The sequence below is a fragment of the Electrona antarctica genome, assembly GCF_951216825.1.
Source record: "Electrona antarctica genome assembly, chromosome: 19".
Lineage (NCBI taxonomy): Eukaryota > Metazoa > Chordata > Actinopteri > Myctophiformes > Myctophidae > Electrona > Electrona antarctica.
The window spans coordinates 41,173,073-41,200,657 of record NC_136800.1 but is presented as its reverse complement, the minus strand read 5'-3'; the positions used below and the strand labels follow the sequence as shown (position 1 = coordinate 41,200,657).

Sequence of the window (27,585 nt, the reverse complement as noted above, 5' to 3'; positions counted from 1 at the left end):
TCAGTATTCATTCATACCGACAACATGCTCTCCTCCAGCGGGCTGACCTGCCTGGTGCTGCCGCTGCTCCCGGTCCTCCTCCTCCTCCTGCAGAGCCAGGCTGCGGATGGTCAGAACCACCATCCTCTCCTGGTGTTCCTCATCGACGGGTTCCGTTATGACTACCTGGACGACCTCAGCGCTCTGCCCGGCTTCCGACAGCTGGTGCAGAACGGAGTAAAAGTGGACTACATGACGCCCGTCTTCCCCAGCCTATCGTACCCCAATTATTACACCTTGATGACGGGTAAGGCCTCATTCACACATGTGTACCAAACACCAATCAAGCAAATGTTTGGTCGTTTTTTTTAGGCTACCACAATGCTTTTCCAATGGGAGTCACATGGTTTGATCAAACATTTGTGTTTGATTGCTGGTGGTGTTCTTCCCCCCCCCCCCCCCCCCCCCCCCTCAAAAACTCAAAAGGTTTATTCCATCCAAGTTGAACACTGGTTTGGGTCTTGATCTTCACAGAACGAACTAGGCCTTTGGCATCTGGCATGGTTTCCATCACTCTTCCCAGAATCCATGACCCTCGGGGTGCTGTCGAGTCGACAATCATAACAACGTCACCTGTCTGAATATTTTTCTTCTTACTTGACCATTTTTGTCGCTCTTGCAACAATGGCAAGTATTCTTGGGTCCACCTTTTCCAAAACAAGTCAGCCATGTACTGAGCTTGTCTCCATCGGCGCTTGAGGTACATGTCAGACTTTTGAAAGACCCCCGGTGGTAAAATGGGTTTAGATCTCAAGGTCAGGATGTGGCTGGGTGTCAGTGCCTCCAGATCGTGTGGGTCAGATGACATGGTGGTGATGGGCCGACTGTTGAGAATCGCTTCTACCTCACACAGGATGGTAGACAGGCCTTCATCATCGAGCACTTGCTGGTGTAAAACTGATAATAGGACTTTTCTCACCATTCTGATGAGCCTTTCCCACACTCCACCGTGGTGTGATGCTGATGGGGGGTTGAAAGTCCACTTGATGCCATCTTTCAGTATAGAATTCCTCAGTTTGTCCTGGTTCAGATTCATTAGGGCTTCACGTAGTTCTTTCTTTGCACCGACCAGATTAGTGCCGTTGTCTGAACGGATGTGAGATACTTGACCTCTCCGACATATGAATCTCCGAATGGCATGCACACAAGAGTCTGTATCTAAGGAGTATGCCATTTCTAAATGCACTGCCCTACTGGTCATACAGGTAAAGATAACTCCATACCGCTTGACAAGGCTTCTTGCTCTTTTTACTTGGATTGGTCCAAAGTAATCCATTCCAACATTTGTAAAGGGTGGCAGATCAGGAATTAGTCGTTCTTGGGGCAGGTCTGCCATTTTCTGCACTTTGGTCCTTCCTGCTACACGTCCGCACACAGTGCACTTGGTGATCACCTTTCTTGCTGCCGAGTTTGCATTTGTGATCCAGTACTTCTTATGAAGCTCAGACAGCATGTGATTTCTTCCACTGTGGCCTGTGCGCTCATGTATGTGGCGTAGTATCAGAGTAGAGATTGGGTGATTTTTGTGCAGAATGATGGGATGTTTTACCTGTTCAGGCATGGCTGCACGGTTGAGACGTCCACCAACTCTTAATAAGCCATTGTCCAACACTGGATCCAACTTGAATATGCAGCTTGTTTTTTGCACACAAGATGGCGCCATTTTCAACTTTGCCAATTCTTCAGGGAATGCTTGACTCTGGCTAATTCCAATGATGACTTTTTCAGCCTCTTCCATGTCATCTACAGTGATATTTTGACCGCTCACAATGGAATTGAATGGGTGCGTTTTTGAAGCAACTTTTTTGCTTTGGCAACGTGTAGTTACACCAATTTCCTTGAGTTCCATTTCCTCTCTCTTTCTTGCAAGTTTTCTCAGAACATCTTTAAACTTCAAGTACCATGCCACTGCCTTCTTGAGTCTCAGCCAGTCTGAGAAGTGTGACAGCAGCTGGTCTGTTGGGCTTTGTGATTGTGTGTTCAGAACATTGGTTGTATATGAGACAACCTTTCTTTTGACCTCTTGGTCATCAGCTACAAAGTTAATGTACTCCTTCTTGAAGTGTTCATTATTTTCAAATTTCCTTTTCAGCCCTAGGAGGCGCTGTTCTGCAACTGAACGATTATTTGGCATGATAAGGTCATTTCTCCTGAAAGGCAAATCCAGATAATAGGGTCCATCTTGCAGTGTTACACTACTATTTGCACATTTCATGAATTTCCTGTCTTCTATTGACATCTCAGGCTTATCCTCAGATGCCTTCTCACTGAAGTCTTGATTATATTGGCTGATCAAGAGCTGCTCTATTTTGTCAATTGAAATTCTATTGCATTGGACAGTTGGATGGCAGGTTGTGTCTGTGCCATCGTGATGTCCAAGCGGTCCATTGACAATCCACCCCAAATGTGTTCTCACAGCAAACGGTCCATCTCCTTTGCTGTTAATTACCTCCAATGGTTCCATGACTTTTGGGGCGTCTGTTCCAATCAGCAACTCCACTTCAGCATCAATGACATGGGATGTGCACTTTGTTCAGATATGGCCATTTGGAAAGATCCTCCTTTCTGATGATGTTATCTTTAGTTACGGGCATTTTCTTTCTTCTGACCCATAGTTCTCAACAAGATGTTAGTTTTTCTTCCTTGAAGGTTGAGTTTAGCCATTAACCCCGCTGTACCAAAGGATGCCGTGCTACCTGGGTCAAGGAATGCATAAGTATGCACTGTCGTGTTCCCTTTCCTGGCCTTTATTTGAACCGGCACTATTGCAAGCTTGCAGTGGTCTTCACCGGCCCCAGTAAGACCGCTAGTCAGCACGGATGCCATGCCTTTGTCTTTGTTGATTTCCTTTCTTTCAGATGGGTCTCTGTAAATATGTAGCATTTTGGGATGCCTTAAACCGCAAATGCTGCAATTGAGTCTCCGTCTACATGTTGCACTGACGTGTCCTTTGCACATGCAGCCAAAACATATTCCATTCTCTTTTAGAAAAGTGAATTTTTCGTTACGTGTCCTCTTTTCCAACTCTGTGCACACTTCTAGAGCATGCTCTCCTTCACAGAATAAGCATTTCTTTACAGCAAACTGACTTTTCTTTTCCTGGGTTGCTTTTTCTTTTGCAGCCGTCACGGTTGTTGCAAAGATACTTTATTTTGGGGTGTGGTTGTGACTTGGACCTTTTTGTGTCTTTATTCACTGGGTCGTCTTTAATGTCACCAAACATGGGATCTGTAATAATCCTGACTTGTTTTTCAAGAAAAATTACAATGTCCTTGACGCTTGTTCTTCAGCTGTGGTTCTCCTGGAAGTCACATACTATAGTTCTCCATTTGTCTCTTAGGCGGTAAGGCAGCTTCTTCATGATGATCAACAAATTAGAAGGCATATCAAGCTCATGCATGTAGTCGACATCTTCCATGGCGTTACAACATCCTCGTAGGAAGAGACTGTAAGCTTGCAGAGCTGTAGTGTCATCAGGTTTTATTGACGGCCATGAAAGAGCCTTCTCCACATAGGCTGTAGAGATTTTATGCTCGTTGCCAAAATGTTCCTTCAGTAGAGACTTAGCCTTCTTGTATCCTCTGTCTGACATCATATGTAAGCAACTCCTCACGAGTTCCCTTGGTTGTCCTTGGGTATACTGTTCCAGATAATAAAGACAATCTGTGGGATTTGGGTTCTTAGTTTCGATGTTATGTTAAAAGGATTTTATAAAGGTATGATATTTAAGTGGGTCACCATCAAAAATGTGAATTTCCTTCTTGGGCATGGATGACAGACATTGTTGTTGAATTAGTAGGGCTGTGATTTCGTTTTGTTTCTCCATGACAGAATAGATGTTGTTGCCTTGTTCAACTGGGCCTCTGGTACCCATCTGGCTTGCCACGGGTGCTGTAGTGCGAGGCCGGCCGGACGGCCGGATCCACAGCTCTGCCTGTGACAGTGCCTGCTGGTGCTGATGCCGCAACATCTCTCTCTGGTATTGGGTTTGCTGTCAGTGAATAGACCGGAGCCACAGCGCCACCTGTGGTTGTTGCAATTGGAGCTGGTGCCTGTCTGGGTTGTGAGGGGACCTGTCCTGGAGTGGGTTGTGTATGTGATGTGGAAACAACTGCCTGCTGTCTCTTCTCAAAGTATGACCTCATTCCATCTGTCACTTTAGATGTAATGGAAACACCAGATCTCCTTGAACCTAGCACCTTCATTTTTGCCACATTAGCAGCCATGTTCGTTTCCAGCTCCAGCTGTTCCTTTTGTCTTCTTAGCTGTTCCATTTGTACCTCTTGGGCATGTCTATCGTGTATCATTTTTTTGATGAACAATGAGAGCAGCCATTTCTGCCTCAGCTTTCAATCGTGCTGATGCTGTGCTTGAAGCTCTACTAGAACCTTTTGTTTTCTTGCTTGCATTTGATACACTGTCACCAGGTTGAATAGTTTCCTGTAAGTCAACTGCTTCAGATGTTGCCTGTTGTGATTGAGTTACCTGTTGTGACTGATCAGAGTGCATTTGAGCATTAGTAGGTGGTATTGTCACCTGCTGCCCATCATATATTTCCACCTCCTGTCTAGCAGGTATTTCAATATGCCGTACATGTCCAACATTCATTTCCACCTCTTCAGGTGAATACATAGATTCAGTAACTGGCTCAGTTTCTTCCACATTACTCATTTCATGCATTGGCATTTCATTCATTGTCATTCCAAGCTTAACAAACCACAGTTTTGCATCATCCATGAAATCGACATTCTGATTTTCAAGTTCCTCCTGTGGAATCAATAGGATTAGTGAATAGTGTGTTGCTTTTGCATCTTCGTACACATTTATCAGTTTTCCCCTTGTGCTTTGCACATCCTTTGCATCTGCATCATTTTTCATTTCCCTTTAATTTCTCTTGTGAGCTCTTTCATTTGTTTCACAAGTGAGTGGTGGTCCTTTTGATCCTTTTCAATTTTATTAGCCAGTGCTTTGGCTGTGAGCTTGACCGTCCTCCTTGTGTCCTCCTCCATTTGATCCATTCTGTTTGTGTCTGTGATGTTTGTGTCACTCATTTTCCAACATGTACAATTCACAGCAAGAATACACAGCAGGGGTGGGTGCACACAACACCAGCCAAGATCCAAACAATAGTCCCCAATGGACCAGCAGTAGTACTTCTTTCAACTGTGTTCAAATTTAACCAAATACACAGAAGAGAAGAACCTGCTTTACAATACGATTGTATTTCTCACCAGTGGCTGTGATGCTCTGCTGCCTGTTCAAACATTGTCACTGCTGTGGTCCATATGTCACTCCAAACTGAGTCACATTCTCCTCCAATCCAGAAATCAATCGATCCAAACTCCATGAATCCATGTTGTCCATTTAGTCCTGTACTCCAAAAAGGAAGCTTTTTACAATTGTAGAGACCTTTTGTTCTTGCGGTGGTTGATTGAGAGTACCTTTTTCTAACTGACTGGCTTTGTGCAGCAAACTTGACCAAAAAAGGGAAATGAGGAATGTCCAGACGAAAAGTTAAGGTTGAACTCAAAAGGTTTATTCCATCCAAGTTGAAAACAAAATAAAAATAGGCCTACTTTTAGCATATAAACTGTAACTTAGAATAGAAGGAGGTGTAGAGCAACAAAAACCAGACGTAAAAAGCTGTGAACCTCCAATCAACTACACCTGGCCCTCTGATGGCCAGGTATTTATGTCCTCTAGTCTCTGCCATGTCTGTAGAGGGTGACAAAGCACACTAACAGGAATGTTAGACATGGCATGAAGGCACATACATACATGATGTGATGGCCTATTGTAGATCGGCTCCTACACATGTGAATGAGGCCTAAGTTTTTATCATTTCATACCCCCAAGTATTACTCATTTTAATGACGGGTATAATAAGTGTATATGGGAGACTACTTTGTCACACTTTTTACTCTGACATGATATCACAACAGTATGTAATCAGTGTGACTGACACTGCCGGTGTTTCGTTAGCACCACCCCCTCAGCTCAGCATATTACGTAGCTAGTCAGGCATAGGGTGAAGCTGTGTATTGCCCAGGTTGCCCACTTCCGGCGTCTGTTCAAACGGTCTGGCGTCGCGTCAAGTTTGTGCTCACTTACAGCGTCGAGGTAAGCCGTAGTTTTAATTAATATAATGCTGTCTAGTTTCTAGGTTGACTTATGTAAACAACCTCTTACTTACGTTTATCTCTTCTCTTGTTAGACGTTGGTGGAGCTCTGACTTAGAGCGGACAGCCGTCATTGTATGCATGTTGGTATACAGGCTGCTAGAAACAAAGGTAGGCTTGCCTCGTACGGCGATAGCACAAACAACCCGTTGAATCTAAGAAATGGTGCCCCAGTTATTTATGTCAATGCTTATCTCGTTGGTAGACGCTGTGAACGAGAGCCCTGCTAGAGTGTGTGTGTGCGTGGTACACACACGAGCTGGAACGCGAGGCTGCTAGGGTGTGTGTGTGACATGAGTCTAGAGGTAGGCTTAGCGTCTGTATTGCGACAGCATTACGTCTTTTTATAATGTGTAAAATGTGAGTTCTCATAATGTGTTTATATTACACAGATCATGGTGTGCTGAACGAGCAAACACTGTACAAACAACCTGGGATGCCCTGACACCTGTTAACAGGGTATGTGCTAACCTGCATACTAAAACAATACTTGGAATGCACTTTATAGTACTAGTGTAATGCTAATGAGGGCTACGGCCAAATGGTATTCTAAGTACTATGACTATGGCAAGCACTTTAGACCCAGGATAAATTGTGAGGCTAATTCAATGTTTGCTCTATTACAGGATCGTGTACTGTTGAACCGCTGTTCTTTTTTACCTTTTATTTTGGTTTTAAATTCTATGCTGCTACATTTTTATTCTTTTATACTGTACCTGAAATAGCCCATGTGGCGTTAAACGAGTCCTTAATTGTCGTCTTTACCAAACTTGCTTTAATAGGCATCAAAGACAGACATATACTTGGTTAATGGTTATGCTGCAGACTGGCGCTTGATTACTGCCCCTTTTGCTGTGTTTATGGCTTTTAGCCTTTTGATATTGTTTTGCAGTGATCTTTGCTGTGTTTAAAGTGTTTAATGCCTATTACCTTTGGCTCTGAGTGGCTTCGATTTGCTCATTTGCAGTGTTACCTGTGTGTATGGAACTAATCAAATAAGACATCTCAGTACAGCTATTTACCCAAGTTATGATCTGACTAATTAAGCCTTTTGCAATCTATATTGGTGACATTTGGAAATGTGTTTTGATTAAAGGCCAATACTGTGTACTTTTCTAAATAAAGTTCTATGTACATGAGCAACCGACCATCATTATTCACCATTGTTCACTCAACTGAACACTTACCTTTCGGGTCTCCCACCCTGTAATTGGGAGTGGCGTAGTAACTGTGATACTGGGAGTACTGTGTGACTCCATTTGGTTACAATTGGCGTAGCCGGCAGGACCTTGGTCGGTTGTTGAATGGTACATGGTATTGGTTTAGTAGCAGCATAGTTGGGTTTTTATTTTTGGAGTTTTAAAGAACAGCGGTTGGCAGTTGAGGCTGCTCCCACGTGAAGTAATCCCCTGGTGGCTCTCCCTGGGACTGCAGTCGCTATGGAGGAGGAGCTCCGGAGACTACGGGAGGAGATGGCTCAGCTTCGAGCTGAAAATCAAAGACTCTCTGTGTCAGAACAACCATCTGACACTGTAAACAATGCACCTACACCCCCACCCCCACAGAGAAGAGAACAGACCGTTTACCTCCCTAGGGAGCGCAAATGCCCCAAATTCTCAGGGTCTTCCCTTTCTGGGGCTTTAACTGTGGATGAGTGGGTGGAGGAGGTGGAGGGTTGTTTGAGGGCAAGGCACATGTCCACAATTGACAAAGCATTGTTTGTTTATGACCATTTGGAAGGTACTGCTCGTACTGAAATTAAATTTAGAGATCAAGGGGTAAGGGAGGATTCTGAGCAGATTATTACAATACTACAGGAGGTCTATGGGTGCTCAAAATCCTATGTATCTTTGCAACAAAAATTCTTTGAGAGAAAACAGAAAGAGGGAGAATCATTGCAGGATTTCTCCCACGCTCTTATGACTTTAATGGAAAAAGTGCAATTGTGTAACGCTATGTCCAATTCACAGATTTTGCTGCGAGACCAGTTCTGTGAAAATGTGAGAGACCATATGCTGCGCAGACAACTAAAGACATTGGTGAGGCAAAATGGAGAACTGTCTCTACTTGACATTCGCAAAGAGGCGATCCGATGGGTCGAGGAGGGTCAGCCTTCCAGAGAAAAGTATGTACGCCCCATTTCACAAACTTGTGAAGCTCAGGCCACTGCAACTAGTGAAGCAGTTGGAGTAGGTAAATCGGAATATGAAGAGTTGAAAAACATGTTTGTTAAGCAACAAGCTCAACTGGATTTGATCACACAGACTCTAAATTCTAATGGGGGTGCAGGTAGAGACAGATCGTTCTCCAGGGTCAATAGATACCAGCGTGCCCCTGATGGCCGACCCATATGTCTTAAGTGTGCGCAGCCAGGCCATATCGCTCGTTATTGTACTCAAGACACCCCGCCCTCACAGGCTAGCACTACTGCTGCACAGATTACACCGGCGGGAAACTAGAACCTTCCAGTGTGCAGAGTCAAACGCTGGGAGGGGGGTTTTCCGACTCACATATTGAACACCAAGAGTTAATCCGCAAGTTAATTGGGCCTTGCTCGGTAGTGGTGGTGCCCATGGGCGGAGTGGAGGTTCCTTGTCTGTTGGACACTGGCTCCATGGTTACCACTATTACAGAAAGCTGTTTTCATGAACATTTTGCACACTTGTCTAAACATGAACTGCGCGATTGTAAGTGGCTTGGTCTCAAGGCAGCTAATGGGTTGGACATACCGTATTTGGGCTATATTGAGCTTGATGTAAAAGTGCTTGGCACCTGTCTGCCTAGTATGGGTATATTAATTGTGAAAGACCCACCTGATGGTGTTCTAACCAGTCGAAAGAAAGCCACCCCGGGTATCCTTGGCATGAATATCATCATTGACTGTTACCGTGAACTATTTGCACAACATGGCACCAACTTATTCCAGAGCTCTGCTGTACAGTCTGCTGCGGTGGCGTGGAAGCTGGCCTTTCGCCACTGTGAGAAAATAGAGGCTATAGTAAGTTCATCTTCTGCCTTTAAAGTCAGGGTACAAGGCAAACGCCCCATATGTGTTACAGCTGGAACACTGTCAATGGTCCCTGTTACTTGTCCCCAGGTTCCACCTATGGCGTTTTTGCTCGAACCCCTTGGGCCATTGGATGTTGGTCTCCCCGAAGGCTTGCTTGTCTCTCCTGCCCTAGTCCATGCTGAGAAAGGTACCCTCTATGCCCCTGTCACTAATGTAGGTCAGTCTGATGTATGGCTAGTGCCCCGTAGAGTGATAGGAACTGTGCAGGTTGTAGAGGGTAGAGATATTGTAGCGGGTAATACGCCTTGCATAGACCTATCCATCGATGCATCCACCCAAGAATGTACGGCTTATGTTTCAGTACAGTCTGTAGAGATGGACAGTAATGCTTCCATTGACCTTGAACAGCTTGACTTTCCTGGCCTCTTGCCTGAAGATAAGATTGATGCTAAGCGCCTATTGACTAAATACAAGCATGTATTTGCTAAAAGTGAGGGCGATTTAGGATGTACCAACCTCATTACACATGAGATCCCACTCTTAGAGGACGCACCCGTGCGTCAACCTTATCGCCGCATTCCCCCCTCGCAGTATGAGGCAGTCAGGGCACACATTAAACAGTTACTTGAAAGTCAAGTGATCAGAGAGAGTTGCAGCCCGTATTCATCCCCTATTGTGCTGGTGGCTAAGAAGGGAGGGGGCCTACGCATGTGCGTTGACTACAGGCAGCTGAACGCGAAGACCCGGAAAGATGCATATCCACTTCCAAGGATCGAAGAGTCCCTTGATGCCTTAACGGGAGCCAAGTGGTTCTCCACACTAGATCTAGCCAGTGGCTACAACCAAGTGCCGATGGCTGAAGCAGATCGGGCTAAAACTGCATTCTGTACCCCCTTTGGCTTATTTGAGTTTAACCGAATGCCTTTTGGCTTATGTAATGCACCCGGGACTTTTCAGCGCTTAATGGAGCGCATGTTTGGCAACCAGCGTTTCCAATCAGTCTTGCTTTATCTTGATGACATCATTGTGTACTCCTCTACTGTACAACAACACTTGGAACGTCTAGAAGTGGTCTTTTCCCGTCTCGATCAACAAGGCCTGAAGGCAAAGCTATCCAAATGCCATTTCTTCCAAAAGAAAGTCAAGTATCTCGGCCATGTTGTCTCTGAACAGGGGGTAGCCACAGACCCAGACAAGTTAGCTGCAGTGCGTGAGTGGAGGCGGCCTTCGCATTTGGCTGAACTAAGATCCTTCCTGGGCTTTGCCTCCTATTATAGAAGGTTTGTGGAGAATTTTGCCAAGCTAGCAGCCCCTCTCCATCACCTGGTGGCGCGGTTGAGTGGACCCAACAAGAAGGGTAAGACGCCTAAAACCCCCTTGTCCACCTTCTGGGACGAACACTGTGAACAGGCATTCATGGCGCTAAGAGAAGGCTTGACTACAGCCCCAGTCCTTGCTTACGCCGACTTTCAGAAGCCCTTCATTCTTGAGACCGACGCCAGCCATGGTGGTTTGGGTGCAGTTCTTTCTCAAGACCATGACGGGAAGCGCAGGCCGATAGCCTTTGCTAGTCGAGGCCTTAAACCAACCGAGAGAAACATGGATAATTACAGCTCCATGAAGCTTGAGTTCCTTGCCCTTAAATGGGCCGTTACAGAAAAATTTAGAGAATACCTATTGGGCAATAAAGTAACTATCTACACAGACAACAACCCCCTCCGACACCTCCAAACCGCTAAGCTGGGAGCACTGGAGCAGCGATGGGCTTCCCAATTGGCTTCCTTTGACTACACCTTGGAATATCGTCCAGGTCGTAGTAATGGCAATGCTGATGCTTTATCGAGACAGTATCTGGACCGGTTCACCCCTGGGGTAGAAGTTCCGGCGGCTTTACACCACTCTCAGCCTGCCTCGCCTGTCTCCCATGAAACTCACATTCGTGAGATGGCTGCCTTGCCTAGCTTGTCACTGCTGGAATTGTCATCACTACAGAAACAAGATCCAGTTATTGGCCCTGTGGAGAAATACTGGCGCGAAGGGCGGAACCCTGGCCGGGAAGAGCGTGAACAGCTGAGCCAAGAGTGCAGAGAGCTGCTTCGCCAGTGGAGACGCCTGGTGGAGAGGGAAGGGGTGCTGTACAGAAAGATCTACCCTCCAGGTGGGGGTAGAGAACTTCTCCAAATACTATTACCCCAGTGTCTCAGGGAAAAGGTTTTCCAGAGTGTGCACGATGGCCATGGACACCAGGGTGTAGACCGCACCTTACAATTGACACGGGATCGGGGGTACTGGCCAGGTATGTCAAAGGACATTGAAAATTGGTGCCGTAACTGCGGGAGATGCATCCTAGCAAAAGAAGGCCCTAGAGTAAGGGCATACAGGGGAAGCCTCCAGGCATCTCGACCTAATGAGCTACTAGCTATGGATTTTACTCTATTAGAACCAGCCAGTGATGGACGAGAAAATGTCCTAGTGATTACGGATGTTTTTTCCAAGTTCACACAAGCGATCCCAACAAGAGACCAGCGGGCGAGCACAGTGGCAGACATCTTGGTGAAACACTGGTTCCACCTGTTGGGGCCCCCCAGCCGCATTCATTCCGACCAAGGCCGAAACTTTGAAAGCAAGATAATAAAGCAGCTGTGTGACACCTACGGCATCAAAAAAACCAGGACGACCCCATACCATCCTGAGGGAAATGGCCAGTGCGAGCGGTTCAATAGGACGCTCCATGACCTCCTCCGTACTCTACCACCAGAGCAAAAAAGACGCTGGCCTCAGCACCTGTCCCAACTAACCTACTCTTACAATACTACTGCGCATCACACTACTGGTTTGGCGCCCCACTATATCATGTTTGGCCGTGAACCCCAGCTCCCTGTCGATTTTCTCCTTGGCGGTGACGAAGACCCAGGTGAGGAGGCCCCAGAGGAATGGGTACAAAAACATCAAGAGTCCCTAAGGACAGTGTACGACCACGTACGGCAACAACTCCATGCCAAAGCAGAGCAACGGAACAGACAACATAACCAGCAGGTGACTAGTCCTGGTCTAGAAGTGGGCCAGTTCGTGTACAAGAGGAATCACCAGGTGAGAGGGAGGAACAAGATCCAAGACCGTTGGCATTCCTGCCTTTATCGGGTGGTGAACAGACCCCATGAACAGGGAATGGTATATACCGTCGCCCCTGTCCACCAGGAAGGCCCTGCCTTGCGACTACACCGAACAGAGCTGCGGCGTGCACCAGAGAGGGAGGGACCCGATGTCCAACCGGTAAATCTAGTGCCTGTCACTCGGGACCGTACACCTCCAGGTCATGCCATAAGTGACTCGGAGGAATCAATCATTCTGGTCCTGGAAGATGATGTGAGAAGAGATCCAGGAATACGAACACCAGAACCTGAGGATCAAGGGAGCCCACTGCATCCGGGACAAGACCAGGGAAGTAGCCCGGGATCCTTTGAAGGCTCAGAAGAACATCTATCGCCACCTTCCCCTGGTCTGCGCCGTAGCAGTCGAAGTAATGCTGGTTGCCACCCCAACCCTCACCGGCTGCCATATCGTCAAACAGTATGTCACCAGCACAATGGGGGAGAATAGGGGCCTGCTTCTCAGGGGGCACATCGTCGGGACGCCGATTCAATTTGGGGGGGGCGAATGTAATCAGTGTGACTGACACTGCCGGTGTTTCGTTAGCACCACCCCCTCAGCTCAGCATATTACGTAGCTAGTCAGGCATAGGGTGAAGCTGTGTATTGCCCAGGTTGCCCACTTCCGGCGTCTGTTCAAACGGTCTGGCGTCGCGTCAAGTTTGTGCTCACTTACAGCGTCGAGGTAAGCCGTAGTTTTAATTAATATAGTGCTGTCTAGTTTCTAGGTTGACTTATGTAAACAACCTCTTACTTACGTTTATCTCTTCTCTTGTTAGACGTTGGTGGAGCTCTGACTTAGAGCGGACAGCCGTCATTGTATGCATGTTGGTATACAGGCTGCTAGAAACAAAGGTAGGCTTGCCTCGTACGGCGATAGCACAAACAACCCGTTGAATCTAAGAAATGGTGCCCCAGTTATTTATGTCAATGCTTATCTCGTTGGTAGACGCTGTGAACGAGAGCCCTGCTAGAGTGTGTGTGTGCGTGGTACACACACGAGCTGGAACGAGAGGCTGCTAGGGTGTGTGTGTGACATGAGTCTAGAGGTAGGCTTAGCGTCTGTATTGCGACAGCATTACGTCTTTTTATAATGTGTAAAATGTGAGTTCTCATAATGTGTTTATATTACACAGATCATGGTGTGCTGAACGACCAAACACTGTACAAACAACCTGGGATGCCCTGACACCTGTTAACAGGGTATGTGCTAACCTGCATACTAAAACAATACTTGGAATGCACTTTATAGTACTAGTGTAATGCTAATGAGGGCTACGGCCAAATGGTATTCTAAGTACTATGACTATGGCAAGCACTTTAGACCCAGGATAAATTGTGAGGCTAATTCAATGTTTGCTCTATTACAGGATCGTGTACTGTTGAACCGCTGTTCTTTTTTACCTTTTATTTTGGTTTTAAATTCTATGCTGCTACATTTTTATTCTTTTATACTGTACCTGAAATAGCCCATGTGGCGTTAAACGAGTCCTTAATTGTCGTCTTTACCAAACTTGCTTTAATAGGCATCAAAGACAGACATATACTTGGTTAATGGTTATGCTGCAGACTGGCGCTTGATTACTGCCCCCTGTGTTTATGGCTTTTAGCCTTTTGATATTGTTTTGCAGTGATCTTTGCTGTGTTTAAAGTGTTTAATGCCTATTACCTTTGGCTCTGAGTGGCTTCGATTTGCTCATTTGCAGTGTTACCTGTGTGTATGGAACTAATCAAATAAGACATCTCAGTACAGCTATTTACCCAAGTTATGATCTGACTAATTAAGCCTTTTGCAATCTATATTGGTGACATTTGGAAATGTGTTTTGATTAAAGGCCAATACTGTGTACTTTTCTAAATAAAGTTCTATGTACATGAGCAACCGACCATCATTATTCACCATTGTTCACTCAACTGAACACTTACCTTTCGGGTCTCCCACCCTGTAATTGGGAGTGGCGTAGTAACTGTGATACTGGGAGTACTGTGTGACTCCATTTGGTTACAAGTAGAAGAAAGCTTATGGTCTTGGCTTGAAATGGGTATAATTTGTTTTTCCACATAACTTATTCTATATCAGGAAGTTAATATCCTTCAAAAATCACTGACACAACCCCATCACGGGGTAGCTTGTCACAATATATTATACGGGGTTCGGGTTGGTTGTCCCCATATCAATTGGAAATGTGATTTAAAAAAAGCAACTTTTTAGTTTTTTTTTAAAATAAGTTTTAAAATGACTACAATCTATATTACCAAATGCCCTTTTGTATTTGTTTTAAACCATTCAAGGTAAACCATGATTACTGTAACAGTTGACAATTAACCAACCCCAAGAAAAGTGAGACAGGCAGCTCCCGCCATAGATATATATATATATATATATATATATATAAACTCTAGATAGCTCACCCGCGCTGTTGGCCAATGGAGAGCGACGTCGTTACGTGGCGGCCATCTTACCTCGGGACACATAACATTGTGTCTATGGGGCATGTACTCTTAAATGACCATAACTTGCTCAATTTTCAACCGATTTTCAAACTGTTTGGTTTGTTATAAACGTCAGACGTCCGCATACGTATATGATTTTATACGACGTTCATATAAAAAACATAAATTAAGCAGATAAGCGTCCTGAATCATAGCCACGTTGACAACGTTTGTAATAAACCAACCCGTTTGTAAATCAGTCAAGATTTGAGCGAGTTATGACTGTTTCTGTTTGAGCTGCCATTGAACATACTGTACTGTAGCCCCGAAGTAAGATGGCTGCCGGGTGAACGACGTCAGAAACTCCGCCTTGAGCCATCTAGTGTTTATATATATCTATGGCTCCCGCCTGCCGGCAGAAACTAGACGCACCTGCAGCAGATGAGCCTGATTTAAGTGTTTGTGTGCGTGCGAGTCAATTGAATAAGGCTGCAGACCATCAGTATTAGCAGATAGAGTGACCTGGTTGCGCTACTGTACTGTAGGCTATGCCACAATTGAATGTGGTTTTGCCCAGACTTTCTGGAAATAAAAACGTCTGGGGTTTCTGAGGCTATAGCTGTAAGAGGCTTCCAACAACTTGGGATGGCAACAGAAAAAGCAGCTAAACGGCTTGCAAAATTCTGTGCAATCTCTTCTACGGTAATCGGTAGCCGTCAAATATGGCAAAGATGCTGTTACTTGTACCCAAGAGGGTGTGTTTGTGTCCAGAATTTGCTGACTGCATTTTGTACATAAATGTCCTTGTATTGCATCTCTTATGTGGACATAAATAAATGATAGTGTGTGTGTGTGTGTGTGTGTGTGTGTGTGTGTGTGTGTGTGTGTGTGTGTGTGTGTGTGTGTGTGTGTGTGTGTGTGTGTGTGTGTGTGTGTGTGTGTGTGTGTGTGTGTGTGTGTGTGTGTGTGTGTGTGTGTGTGTGTGTGTGTGTGTGTGTGTGTGTGCGTGTGCGTGCGTGCTCTCAGGGCGGTACGCTGAGGTCCACCACATGACGGGTAACAACATGTGGGATGAAGACAGTCACAAGGAGTTCCTGATCGGCACCAACGCAGACAGCCGTCTGCCCGTCTGGTGGGACGGCTCGGAACCGCTGTGGGTCACCCTGCAGAGGCTGGGGAAGAGGGTCTACATGTACTACTGGCCTGGTGACTATAGGACCGCTGTGGAGGGTCTACATCAGGGGTGGGCAACTTTGACGATGGAGAGGGCCATTATATTTCCATACTCACTCCAGGGGGCCACATTGCATGCATGTCGTAGCAAAAATAGCCGATCTACTGTAGATCAGCTATTTTTGCTATATTTGAATTGATATCCTGATTCCTGAATAATTTTTGCTATTTTTAATTGGATCCTGAAAAGTAATAACTAAATACAAAATAGATTGGACGTAAAAAAGACAATAACATTAAGTGAAGGTGGGGGCCACATGTGGCCCGTGGGCCGCTAGTTGCCCATGTATGGTCTACATGTACTACTGGCCTGGTGAGTGTATAGGAACGCTGTGCGTCACCCCCCCAGGTGCTGGGGGGCTGTGTCAGAAACACTGCCGTAGCTCCTCACTGCCTGCACCAATCACTCCCACATTTCACACAGGCATTGTTAAATTAAGTAGCATATGTCAAACTCAAATACACAGTGGGCCAAAATAAAGAAATTGGTACAAGTCGAGGGCCGGACTGTGTTTCAACACACGTGCACAGCGGTCATGAGGACGTTCCAGGCAAACAGCAAAAAAGAAAATGCATTTAAAACAGAAAATGCATTATTATTAAGTTTCCTGTTCTATGACCAGTTCTAATACTAATTAAATATCATCCCGCGGGCCAAAGATAATTCATTCACGGGCCTGATTTGGCCCCCGGGCCTTGAGTTTGACATATATGAACTAGGGGGTTTTCATGATGCTGAAGTGCTGACATCACATTTGGGCAAGTTGCTGGCCAAATTTAGCCCAATGAGTGTTTTTTTTTGCTAAACTAATGCTTGGAATGGATTCAGCATCATGAAAACCCCCTAATTTGACATGTCACATGCTACTTAAAGCATAAGGAAATTTAGAAAATATTGCCTTTATAATAGGATGTCAATGGTGGGCTTTGGTGGGCAATTCCAGTTATTCAGGATATATTGAAGATGCAAAATCAGCTGAGTTTGTTTTTTTGCAATTAGATTGAGGTTGACCCTGTATTTTCCATAGATTTCCTGTACTAAATAGACTTTTTAATCCATACCTCCTGGGTTGAGTGGGTTCAAATCCTGCTCATATCATTTTTGTGTCCACCACAAACAACTTTTTTCTTTTTTTGCGGATAAAGAGAAGTTTGCTTTGGTCCGACATGTGACGTGCTTGCGGTTATGTTTCGGGTAGGGTTAGTAATGGTGGGAAAACGACCGGATTAAGGTTGGTGAGGGGTCCGTTAAAACGATCGGATTAAGGTTGGTGAGGGGTCCGTTAAAACGACTGGATTAAGGTTGGTGAGGGGTCTGTTAAAACGACCGGATTAAGGTTGGTGAGGGGTCTGTTAAAACGACCGGATTAAGGTTGGTGAGGGGTCCATGGGTGTGTGAGTGTGTCAAATACGTGTGGGTATTTGTCCAAGATTTGCTGACTGCATTTTGTACAAATATTTTGTCCTTGTATTGCATCTCTTATGTGGACATAAATGAATGATTAACTGTGTGTGTGTGTGTGTGTGCATCCAGGGTGTGAGGTAGAGATTCTGGGTGTGCGTCCATCGTTCTGTGAGGAGTATGTTGACGTCCCGTCAGAGAAGAACCTCACTGACTCCATAGAGCACGCTCTGAACGTACTGCGGTGAGACACGCACGCACGCACGCACGCACACACACACACACCTCATAAACCAAGGACCCCCAAATTCATATGCATTTAGCTCCAGACCCATATCAGAACCAAAGCAAGGTGCATCAATGTTTAGATTTTCTGCTTTACACACCATTAGTCTCCATGTTTTCTTCAGCGTATGTAGGACACTGATTTGCTATATGACTCTATGGCACATTAGGAGTCCAACTAGTACGAGTGGTTCTCAAATGTTTCATTTGCAAGGACCCCCTTACCTCTGAGAGTGTGTACACATGAAACCAAATGGACCCGTATAAGGATCTATTTGGTTCCATTTGAACACTCTCAGAGTTACAGACTTGTTATGGTCATTCAGGGCTAGCTCTTTGTGTGTTTCTGGTAATAATTATGGTCCGCTCACTTTGTATCTGTGGCAAAAATGGAATTTTGACAATGTGTGTTAGTACAGGAAATCTATGGAAAATACAGGATCAACCTCAAACGAATTGCAAAAAAAAAAAACTCAGCTGATTTTGTATCTTCAATATATCCTGAATAACATAAAAAAAGTTGCCTGGAATTGTCTGAGGGGAAAGTTTAGGCCATAGCCGTCATCACACATGTGATGAGTGGCTATGGCCAAATATAGCCCAATGAGTGTTTTGATGCAAAATGAATGCTTGGAATGGATTCAGAATCATGAAAACCCTATAGTTTGACATGTCACACATGTTACTTAAAGCAAAAGGAAATCTAGATGATGGCCATACCGTACAGGCCATTTTCTAAACTTTCCCCTCAGACAATTCCAGGCAACTTTCTTTCTGTTATTCAGGATATATTGAAGATACAAAATCGGCTGAGTTTGGTTTTTTTGCAATTAGTTTGAGGTCAAATTACATTATTACTGGACTGTGTGTGTGTCTGCGTGCATGCGTGTAGGTCTGGCGAAGCGGCCATGGCAGCAGTGTACTATGAGAAGATCGACGTGGAGGGTCACCACTTTGGACCGGACTCTCCCCAGGTCAGGACGGCTGTCAGACAGCTGGACGCAGCCATGCAGACCCTGCACACCAAACTGAAGGTCTGTACGGACGTTCTCTTCTGTAAGAGGGTCTGTGTGGATGTCCTCTCCTTCTGTAAGAGGGTCTGTGTGGATGTCCTCTCCTTCTGTAAGGGGGTCTGTTTGGATGTCCTCTACTTCTGTAAGGGGGTCTGTTTGGATGTCCTCTCCTTCTGTAAGAGGGTCTGTGTGGATGTCCTCTCCTTCTGTAAGGGGGTCTGTTTGGATGTCCTCTCCTTCTGTAAGAGGGTCTGTGTGGATGTACTCTCCTTCTGTAAGAGGGTCTGTGTGGATGTCCTCTCCTTCTGTAAGAGGGTCTGTGTGGATGTCCTCTCCTTCTGTAAGGGGGTCTGTGTGGGTGTCCTCTCCTTCTGTAAGAGGGTCTGTGTGGGTGTCCTCTCCTTCTGTAAGAGGGTCTGTCCTCACCTTCTGTCTTTTTGTGTCCAGGAGAAGGACCTGACCGGTCGGGTCAACATAGTGTTGTTCTCAGACCACGGCATGACTCCCCTCCACTGGATGGACAAAGTGATCGAGCTGGATAAATACATCAACATGTCCGATGTGGTCAAGATGCTGGACAGAGGACCCGTGGTCAGCCTCTGGCCCCGACAGAACGCACAGCACCAGGTCAGAGCATTGTTCTTACACACAGCACCAGGTCAGAGCATTGTTCTTATACACAGCACCAGGTCAGAGCATTGTTCTTACACACAGAACCAGGTCAGAGCATTGTTCTTACACACAGCACCACGTCAGAACATTGTTCTTACACACGGCAAAAGGTCAGAACATAGTTCTTACACACTGACAGAGCATTGTTCTATTTCGGGGTGCCAACTTTTGTTTATACCAAGCTAACGTGCTAGGAATTTTCACCAAAAACCCAGACTTTTGATGCCACAAACGTCACGCAAAAAAAACAAATTCCAATATGGCTGCTGTGTATATGAGCTTATTGCCTGACAAACATTGACCTCACGCGTGTATTAATGCAAACGTGCAGTTGTTTTCCTTGCAGGTGTTCGCTGCCCTGTCTCAGGTTCCTAACATGCAGGTGTACAGGTTCTAACATGCAGGTGTACAGGTTCTAACATGCAGGTGTACAGTGTTCTAACATGCACGTGTACAGTGTTCTAACATGCAGGTGTACAGGTTCTAACATGCAGGTGTACAGTGTTCTAACATGCAGGTGTACAGTGTTCTAACATGCAGGTGTACAGGTTCTAACATGCAGGTGTACAGGTTCTAACATGCAGGTGTACAGTGTTCTAACATGCAGGTGTACAGTGTTCTAACATGCAGGTGTACAGGTTCTAACATGCAGGTGTACAGTGTTCTAACATGCAGGTGTACAGTGTTCTAACATGCAGGTGTACAGGTTCTAACATGCAGGTGTACAGTGTTCTAACATGCAGGTGTACAGGTTCTAACATGCAGGTGTACAGGTTCTAACATGCAGGTGTACAGTGTTCTAACATGCAGGTGTACAGGTTCTAACATGCAGGTGTACAGGTTCTAACATGCAGGTGTTTTCCATGCAGGTGTACAAGTTCTAACATGCAGGTGTTTTCCATGCAGGTGTACACTGCCCTCTCCCAGATCCTAACATGCAGGTGTTTTCCATGCAGGTGTACAGGTTCTAACATGCAGGTGTTTTCCATGCAGGTGTACAGGTTCTAACATGCAGGTGTTTTCCATGCAGGTGTACAGGTTTTAACATGCAGGTGTACAGGTTCTAACATGCAGGTGTTTTCCATGCAGGTGTACAGGTTTCTAACATGCAGGTGTTTTCCATGCAGGTGTACAGGTTCTAACATGCAGGTGTTTTCCATGCAGGTGTACAGGTTTTAACATGCAGGTGTACAGGTTCTAACATGCAGGTGTTTTCCATGCAGGTGTACAGGTTCTAACATGCAGGTGTACAGGTTCTAACATGCAGGTGTTTTCCATGCAGGTGTACAGGTTCTAACATGCAGGTGTACAGGTTCTAACATGCAGGTGTACACTGCCCTCTCCCAGATCCTAACATGCAGGTGTTTTCCATGCAGGTGTACAGGTTCTAACATGCAGGTGTACAGGTTTCTAACATGCAGGTGTTTTCCATGCAGGTGTACAGGTTCTAACATGCAGGTGTTTTCCATGCAGGTGTACAGGTTCTAACATGCAGGTGTACAGGTTCTAACATGCAGGTGTTTTCCATGCAGGTGTACAGGTTCTAACATGCACGTGTTTTCCATGCAGGTGTACAGGTTCTAACATGCAGGTGTACAGGTTTTAACATGCAGGTGTACAGGTTCTAACATGCAGGTGTTTTCCATGCAGGTGTACAGGTTATAACATGCAGGTGTTTTCCATGCAGGTGTACAGGTTCTAACATGCAGGTGTACAGGTTCTAACATGCAGGTGTACAGGTTCTAACATGCAGGTGTTTTCCATGCAGGTGTACACTGCCCTCTCCCATGTTTTAACATGCAGGTGTTTTCCATGCAGGTGTACAGGTTCTAACATGCAGGTGTACAGGTTCTAACATGCAGGTTTTTTCCATGCAGGTGTACAGGTTATAACATGCAGGTGTACAGGTTCTAACATGCAGGTTTTTTCCATGCAGGTGTACAGGTTCTAACATGCAGGTGTTTTCCATGCAGGTGTACACTGCCCTCTCCCACGTTTTAACATGCAGGTGTTTTCCATGCAGGTGTACAGGTTCTAACATGCAGGTGTACAGGTTCTAACATGCAGGTTTTTTCCATGCAGGTGTACAGGTTCTAACATGCAGGTGTTTTCCATGCAGGTGTAAAGGTTCTAACATGCAGGTGTTTTCCATGCAGGTGTACAGGTTCTAACATGCAGGTGTTTTCCATGCAGGTGTACAGGTTCTAACATGCAGGTGTACAGGTTCTAACATGCAGGTGTACAGGTTCTAACATGCAGGTGTTTTCCATGTAGGTGTACACTGCCCTCTCCCAGATTCCTAACATGCAGGTGTACAGGGTTCAGGACATTCCAGAACGCTTCCACTACCGAGGAGGGAAGTTTGTCTCCACGCTGACCCTGGTGGCCGAGCTCGGGTGGTTCATCACTGAGGTGAGATACCATAGACATAAACGCACGCCTCCTTCTGGCTCTGGGGCGTGTGTTTCTCCAGAGCAGGCAAGCTTTCCCGAGATGCCTTGCGATGCATAGCGGAAGTTCGGTAGGCCGCGTCAGCGGCACTGCTTTGGAAATGTAAACGTTTGTGTCCTCATGCCAATAAAGCTCCTTTGGATTGAATCGATAAGTCCCTGACAAGACGCGCTGTGATTGGCCAGTAGTCACTTGAGTGGCAGCGAAGCAGCATGCCTTCCCGCACCTCCGCTTGACGTCCTCCGTACGCTGGAGACACATGGCTCCAATGAACTAGCCTGGAAACCAGACAAATCCCTGGGGAGATTGGTCTGGCACTCCTCAGTTTGAATTACATTTGCTCACCCCAAAGTTGTGGGTGACCAATCGGAGCCCACTATTCAATGTGAGACGTTTTTGCTGTGGCGTTGGAATGGGTTTGTAACCGCCACTTAAAATGGAAGGAAATAAACCTTCTACACCGAAGTTCCAGACTAATATCTACACAGTGATATTGGTCTGGCCATGCCAGGCTACCAATGATGCATCTACTTTTAAAAAAAATATATATATGGAGATATAACAATGTCTAGCCATTTTTCTAAATCCAAGATGGCCACCATTTGTCATGCTAATCGTCTATTTCTTGCTTCAAATGTTTTCAAAATCATTCTTGAGAGCAATGTTTAGCTGTAAATTACACTGAGTTTACATGGCTGTCATGTTGGATACATCTTACAATCCAAGCAGCGCAGCAGGTGCTGAGCCTCAGCACCTGCTGCTTGGATAGTCTGAGGCTTTGATTAGACAGATTTAGGCTTGGGCAATATACCGATATTACCGTTTACCGCGATATTTTAAATCAATACCGATAATATCGCAGAGTATATAAATAATACCGACTACCGGTAATATCGCGGAGTATATAAAACACCACTCAATAATACCGAATACCGTCATAATACTAATATCGTAATTTTACCGTCATGTAAATATGAGAGGAGAGGGGAGGGGAGGGGAGGGGACATTTTGACTGGAGAGGAGAAAACCGATAATGCCGATAATCGTGGTATTATTCACGTTATCAATATCTATATCAAAAAATCAATATCGCCCAAGCCTAGACAGATTAATAATTTGATGAGCCAATAGACAGCGGTCTGTTAGAGAGCAGAGCGGTCTGTTATTATCAAGAAATGAAACACAGCTGAATTCAGCTCTTGACCAATCAGAATCAAGCATTCAACCAAGCCATGTAATACACTCTGTGCGTGTGTGTGTTCCAGAATAAGAGCAAACTTCCGTACTGGAAGAACGGGAGTGGGGAGGCGATGGCATGGCAACAAGGTTGGCATGGTTACGACAACGAGTTCAGCCACATGAGAGGATTCTTCATGGCCTCCGGACCTGGTGAGTAGAGCCACGCCCACATGACATTTTGTCATCACAAAGTGGAAAAGAATGAAAATGGGTGCAAAAAAGCGTCCGCTGCCAGTTCTGGCCTCCTGGAGACGTGGCCTGTTGCCTCTACCACTGCTATAGGGTGGTTGTTCGGTAAATATTTCCAATCCCCCCCCCCCCTCTCTTTTTTTCCCCCAGACTTCAAGCGTAACGTGAGCGCGCCGCCCATCCGCAACGTGGACGTGTACAACGTGCTGTGTAAGACGCTGGGCGTGGAGCCGCTGCCAAACAACGGCTCGTGGTCCCGCGTGGAGTACCTGCTGAGCAACTCGCCCGGATTCCATCAGAACACGACACTGAGCGACTCGCCCGAACGCCACCGGCGATCCCTGACTGGTCAGACCCTTTGTCCATTCATTTGAAGCAATGTGAAGTACAGTTGGATGTTTAACTCATTTAGGCCTGACCTCAATTTTCTTTTTAAATTCTTCTAAATCCTCCAGTTTTCTGAAATAAATATTTTCACGATTTTTCAAAAATAGCAGACCTACAAGCTCGTAGCGCGCCACTCGGTGGCGTGCTATGAGCTTGTAGATCTGCTATTTTTCAATAGCTAAAGCATAACATAATGCTAACGCCAAAAGGGATTCCTGGCCAAAATGGGTGAAGACTACAGGTAATCCTGTGTCTACAAAATTCACTTACATGCCCAATGCACAGCAAAAACAGACACCGTTTTCTCTCAAGAAGCCCATCTTCTCTTGGTGTGGTCTTTTCTCCAACTGGGTATGAGTATTGTTTTCCACTACATTCTCAAAAGCCTTCAAAAACCTTTTAATGGATCCCCATCAAAGATTGGTATCTCTCTCTTTGGTAAAGATTTGAGGCATTGTTGCTGCATCAAGAGTGTGGTTATTTCATTTTGTTTCTTCAAAATACCAAGCACCTCATTTTGACACATTTGTATTTTCAGAATAAACATTTGAATTCCCATAATTAGCATTTGCATTTCCACAATGAACATTTGCCCTGTCATGATGAATAGGCCTAGTTTGTATTTGTGTATTTTCATGATAGTTTTGTTGAGCTGGCCGTGGCCTAGGTTCCTCCTGGTGCATAACTGACAGAGGCTGTAATTGTGAATGAACGAACTGAGAGGTATTTGACTATTTGTGTCTTTAGGCCTTGTTCCTGTGGAGTACCTGTCGAGCGGCTCGCCCGGACGCCATCAGCAGCACATGACGATGACCGCCACCGGCCTGTGGAGTCTGTGGAGCGCAGGCCTGATGGCCGCCGTGCTGCCTCTGCTGTGGCCTTAACCCATTTTAAGCCTGACGTCAAAAAAAACAAAAAAAAAGTCTTCTAAACCCTGACAGTTTTCTGAAATACCCATGTTTCTTTATGAGTGGTTCTCAATATTTCATGTCAAGGACCTCCTCCACATTTTCACGATTTTTCAAAAATAGCAGATCTACAAGCTCGTAGCGCGGCACTCGGTGCCGCGCTATGAGCTGGTAGATCTGCTATTTTTCAATAGCTAAAGTATAACATAATGCTTAAAACACAAAGGGGTTCCCGTTCAGAATGGGTTAGGGGGCACACCCCTGGACTAGTGTCACGGCACCATAGGGGCATAGACGTGTATATAAGGCTAGATGGCGCCCGGCGGAGTCTCCGGCGTCGTTCACTGGCGGCCATCTTGCTACAGTCCTGCAGTACACTATGTTCTATGGCATATATGTCAAACTCAAGGCCCGGGGGCCAAATCAGGCCCGTGAATGAATTATCTTTGGCCCGCGGGATGATATTTAATTAGTATTAGAACTGGTCATAGAACAGGAAACTTAATAATAATGCATTTTCTGTTTTAAATGCATTTTCTTTTTTGCTGTTTGCCTGGAACGTCCTCATGACCGCTGTGCCCGTGTGTTGAAACACAGTCCGGCCCTCGACTTGTACCAATTTCTTTATTTTGGCCCACTGTGTATTTGAGTTTGACATCCCTGTTCTATGGCAGCTCAAACAAAAATACTCATAACTCGCTCAAATCTTGACGGATTTACAAACTGGTTGGTTTATTACAAGCGTTATAAACGTGGCTATGATTCGGGACAATTATCTGCTTAATGTTTTTTATATGAACGTCATATAAAAGCATATATAAGTATGCGGATGTCTCTGGCGTTTACAACAAACCAAACTTTGAGCAAGTTATGGTTATTTTAAAAGTACATTCCCCATAGACACAATGTTATGAGACGGGCGAGCAACCTGAAGCAAGATGGCCGCCACGTAGCGACGTCCTTTGAACATTCAGTGGATTTTCTGTGGTTCTGGAGTTTTCTCTGGGGTTGAGCTGCAATGAAAACATCTGCTGGCATATCCCATTGACATATATGGGATTTGCTTACGTCACAGACAGCAGGACAATCAGCACTTGTTTGAGCCAGAAAACCACAGAAAATCTACTGAATGTTAAGTTCAGGTTTTTTGGGTGCAACCGAGCTCAGGAAACCTAAAAGAATTAAGAAATTACAAAAAAAACATTTAATGTCACAATCCATTTAAGACAGCGGTTCCCAAGTTTTTTGACTCGTCACCCCCTGTAAATTCATTTTCTTTTTAAATCCACGGCACCCCTTGAATTACACTTTTTTTTTAATAGAGTTAATTGGGGCAGATGGAAATGGAACTCACCAGTCAAAAATAAGTTGAAAGCAGTAATATTTATTTGAGCGAGTTTTGCGGTAGTAGTATTGATCCATCCGCGTCCCAGTGGCCTTCTCCAGTCCCAGTCCCGGTGGCTGGGACCGGTGGCTGGGCTTAGAACCGGAGCGGGGACCACCTTGAGCCGACCGGATCACACTCAGATTTTACGGGGGCCAGTTTCGAATTGCAGCCATCCGTAGGTGCCCTTTGAGAGCGGTTTTGAAGGAGTCAAGGGATTCGCATGTCTTAATGACTGTTGGTAGGGCGTTCCACATTTTGGTGGCATAGGAGCGAAAATAATTTAGTCCCTTGTTTGTGCCGAATCTGGGTTGTACATGGTTCGTTGCACTCGGGGCCAGTTTCGAATTGCAGCCATCCGTAAGTGCCCTTTGAGAGCGGTTTTGAAGGAGTCGAGGGATTCGCATGTCTTAATGACTGTTGGTAGGGCGTTCCACATTTTGGTGGCATAGGAGCGAAAATAATTTAGTCCCTTGTTTGTGCCGAATCTGGGTTGTACATGGTTCGTTGCACTCGGGGCCAGTTTCGAATTGCAGCCATCCGTAAGTGCCCTTTGAGAGCGGTTTTGAAGGAGTCGAGGGATTCGCATGTCTTAATGACTGTTGGTAGGGCGTTCCACATTTTGGTGGCATAGGAGCGAAAATAATTTAGTCCCTTGTTTGTGCCGAATCTGGGTTGTACATGGTTCGTTGCACTCCCTCTGGTGTTGTGGGTGTGGACTTCGTTAACATTAAGGAAGTATCTAGACACATGGGTATCTTGGTGGTGTATCGAATCTTGTGGACCAGACCCATTGCAAGATGCTGTACTCTGTCGTCGACCCTAAGCCATTCCAGCCTGTCAAAGTGGGCAGGGGTGAGATGGGTTCGGGGGGTGAGGCCAAGTAGGAGCCTGACCAGTTTGTTTTGGGAAGTCTGGAGCCTAGTTTTAAGGGCCTTTGAGGTGCTGTGGTACCAGGAGGTGCATGCATAGTCAAAGAAATCTTGTACAAGGGCTCCTGTTAAGGAGGTGTTTTTGTTGACCAGTGAGGAGATCCTGTAAAGGAATCTTGTTCTTTGGTTGACTTTTTTGATTACATTGGTGGCCATTTTATCACCGGAAAGATTAGCCTCCAGGATGGAACCTAGGTAGGTAATTTCATCTTTACGTGTGATAACATTGTCACCCACTCTAACCAAGAAGCCATTTGCCTTGCTGAGATTACTATTGGAGCCAAAGAGAATGGATTCAGTTTTTCCCAGGTGTAAAGATAGCTAGTTATCAGCGAGCCAGGTGCAGATTCTACCGAGTTCAGAGCTGAGGGCCTTTTCAACCTGCAGTTTGTTCCTGTCCGAGACTAGCAGTGCTGAGTCATCTGCGAACAGGAACAAGTTGCAGTCACAAGCTGAAGTCATGTCGTTAACATATATTAGGAACAGTAAAGTCCCTAGTATGCTTCCTTGTGGAACGCCACAGCTCACTGGGAGGGGGGGGGACAGTGTTCCATTCACCTCCACCATCTGTTCTCTCCCCTCCAGGTAGGATTGCATCCAGCTCACTGATGTGCTATCGAAACCAATTGCTTTAAGCTTGTTAACCAGTATGGAGTGGTTCACGGTGTCAAAAGCCTTTT

General features: G+C 45.6%; 1 protein-coding gene and 2 long non-coding RNA genes across 3 annotated transcripts; all 3 read left to right on the top strand.

Annotated features, from left to right (window-relative positions):
* LOC306943157 (glycerophosphocholine cholinephosphodiesterase ENPP6-like) lies at positions 1–23,587 on the top strand (the record flags this gene model as incomplete). Its single annotated transcript, XM_079529358.1, has 8 exons — positions 1–286; positions 15,837–16,016; positions 17,578–17,689; positions 18,623–18,764; positions 19,191–19,370; positions 21,690–21,827; positions 23,132–23,255; positions 23,445–23,587. Coding segments are annotated over exons 1-8 (1,281 nt in total), but the record flags the coding sequence as incomplete, so codon positions are not given.
* LOC306943241 lies at positions 6,082–7,357 on the top strand. The gene is made up of 5 exons (XR_013792371.1): positions 6,082–6,159; positions 6,254–6,329; positions 6,424–6,523; positions 6,611–6,677; positions 6,845–7,357. It is a non-coding gene; the product is annotated as an uncharacterized lncRNA (long non-coding RNA).
* Positions 12,985–13,425, top strand: LOC306943242. The gene is made up of 3 exons (XR_013792372.1): positions 12,985–13,062; positions 13,157–13,232; positions 13,327–13,425. It is a non-coding gene; the product is annotated as an uncharacterized lncRNA (long non-coding RNA).
* Positions 23,588–27,585: the final 3,998 nt, after the last annotated feature.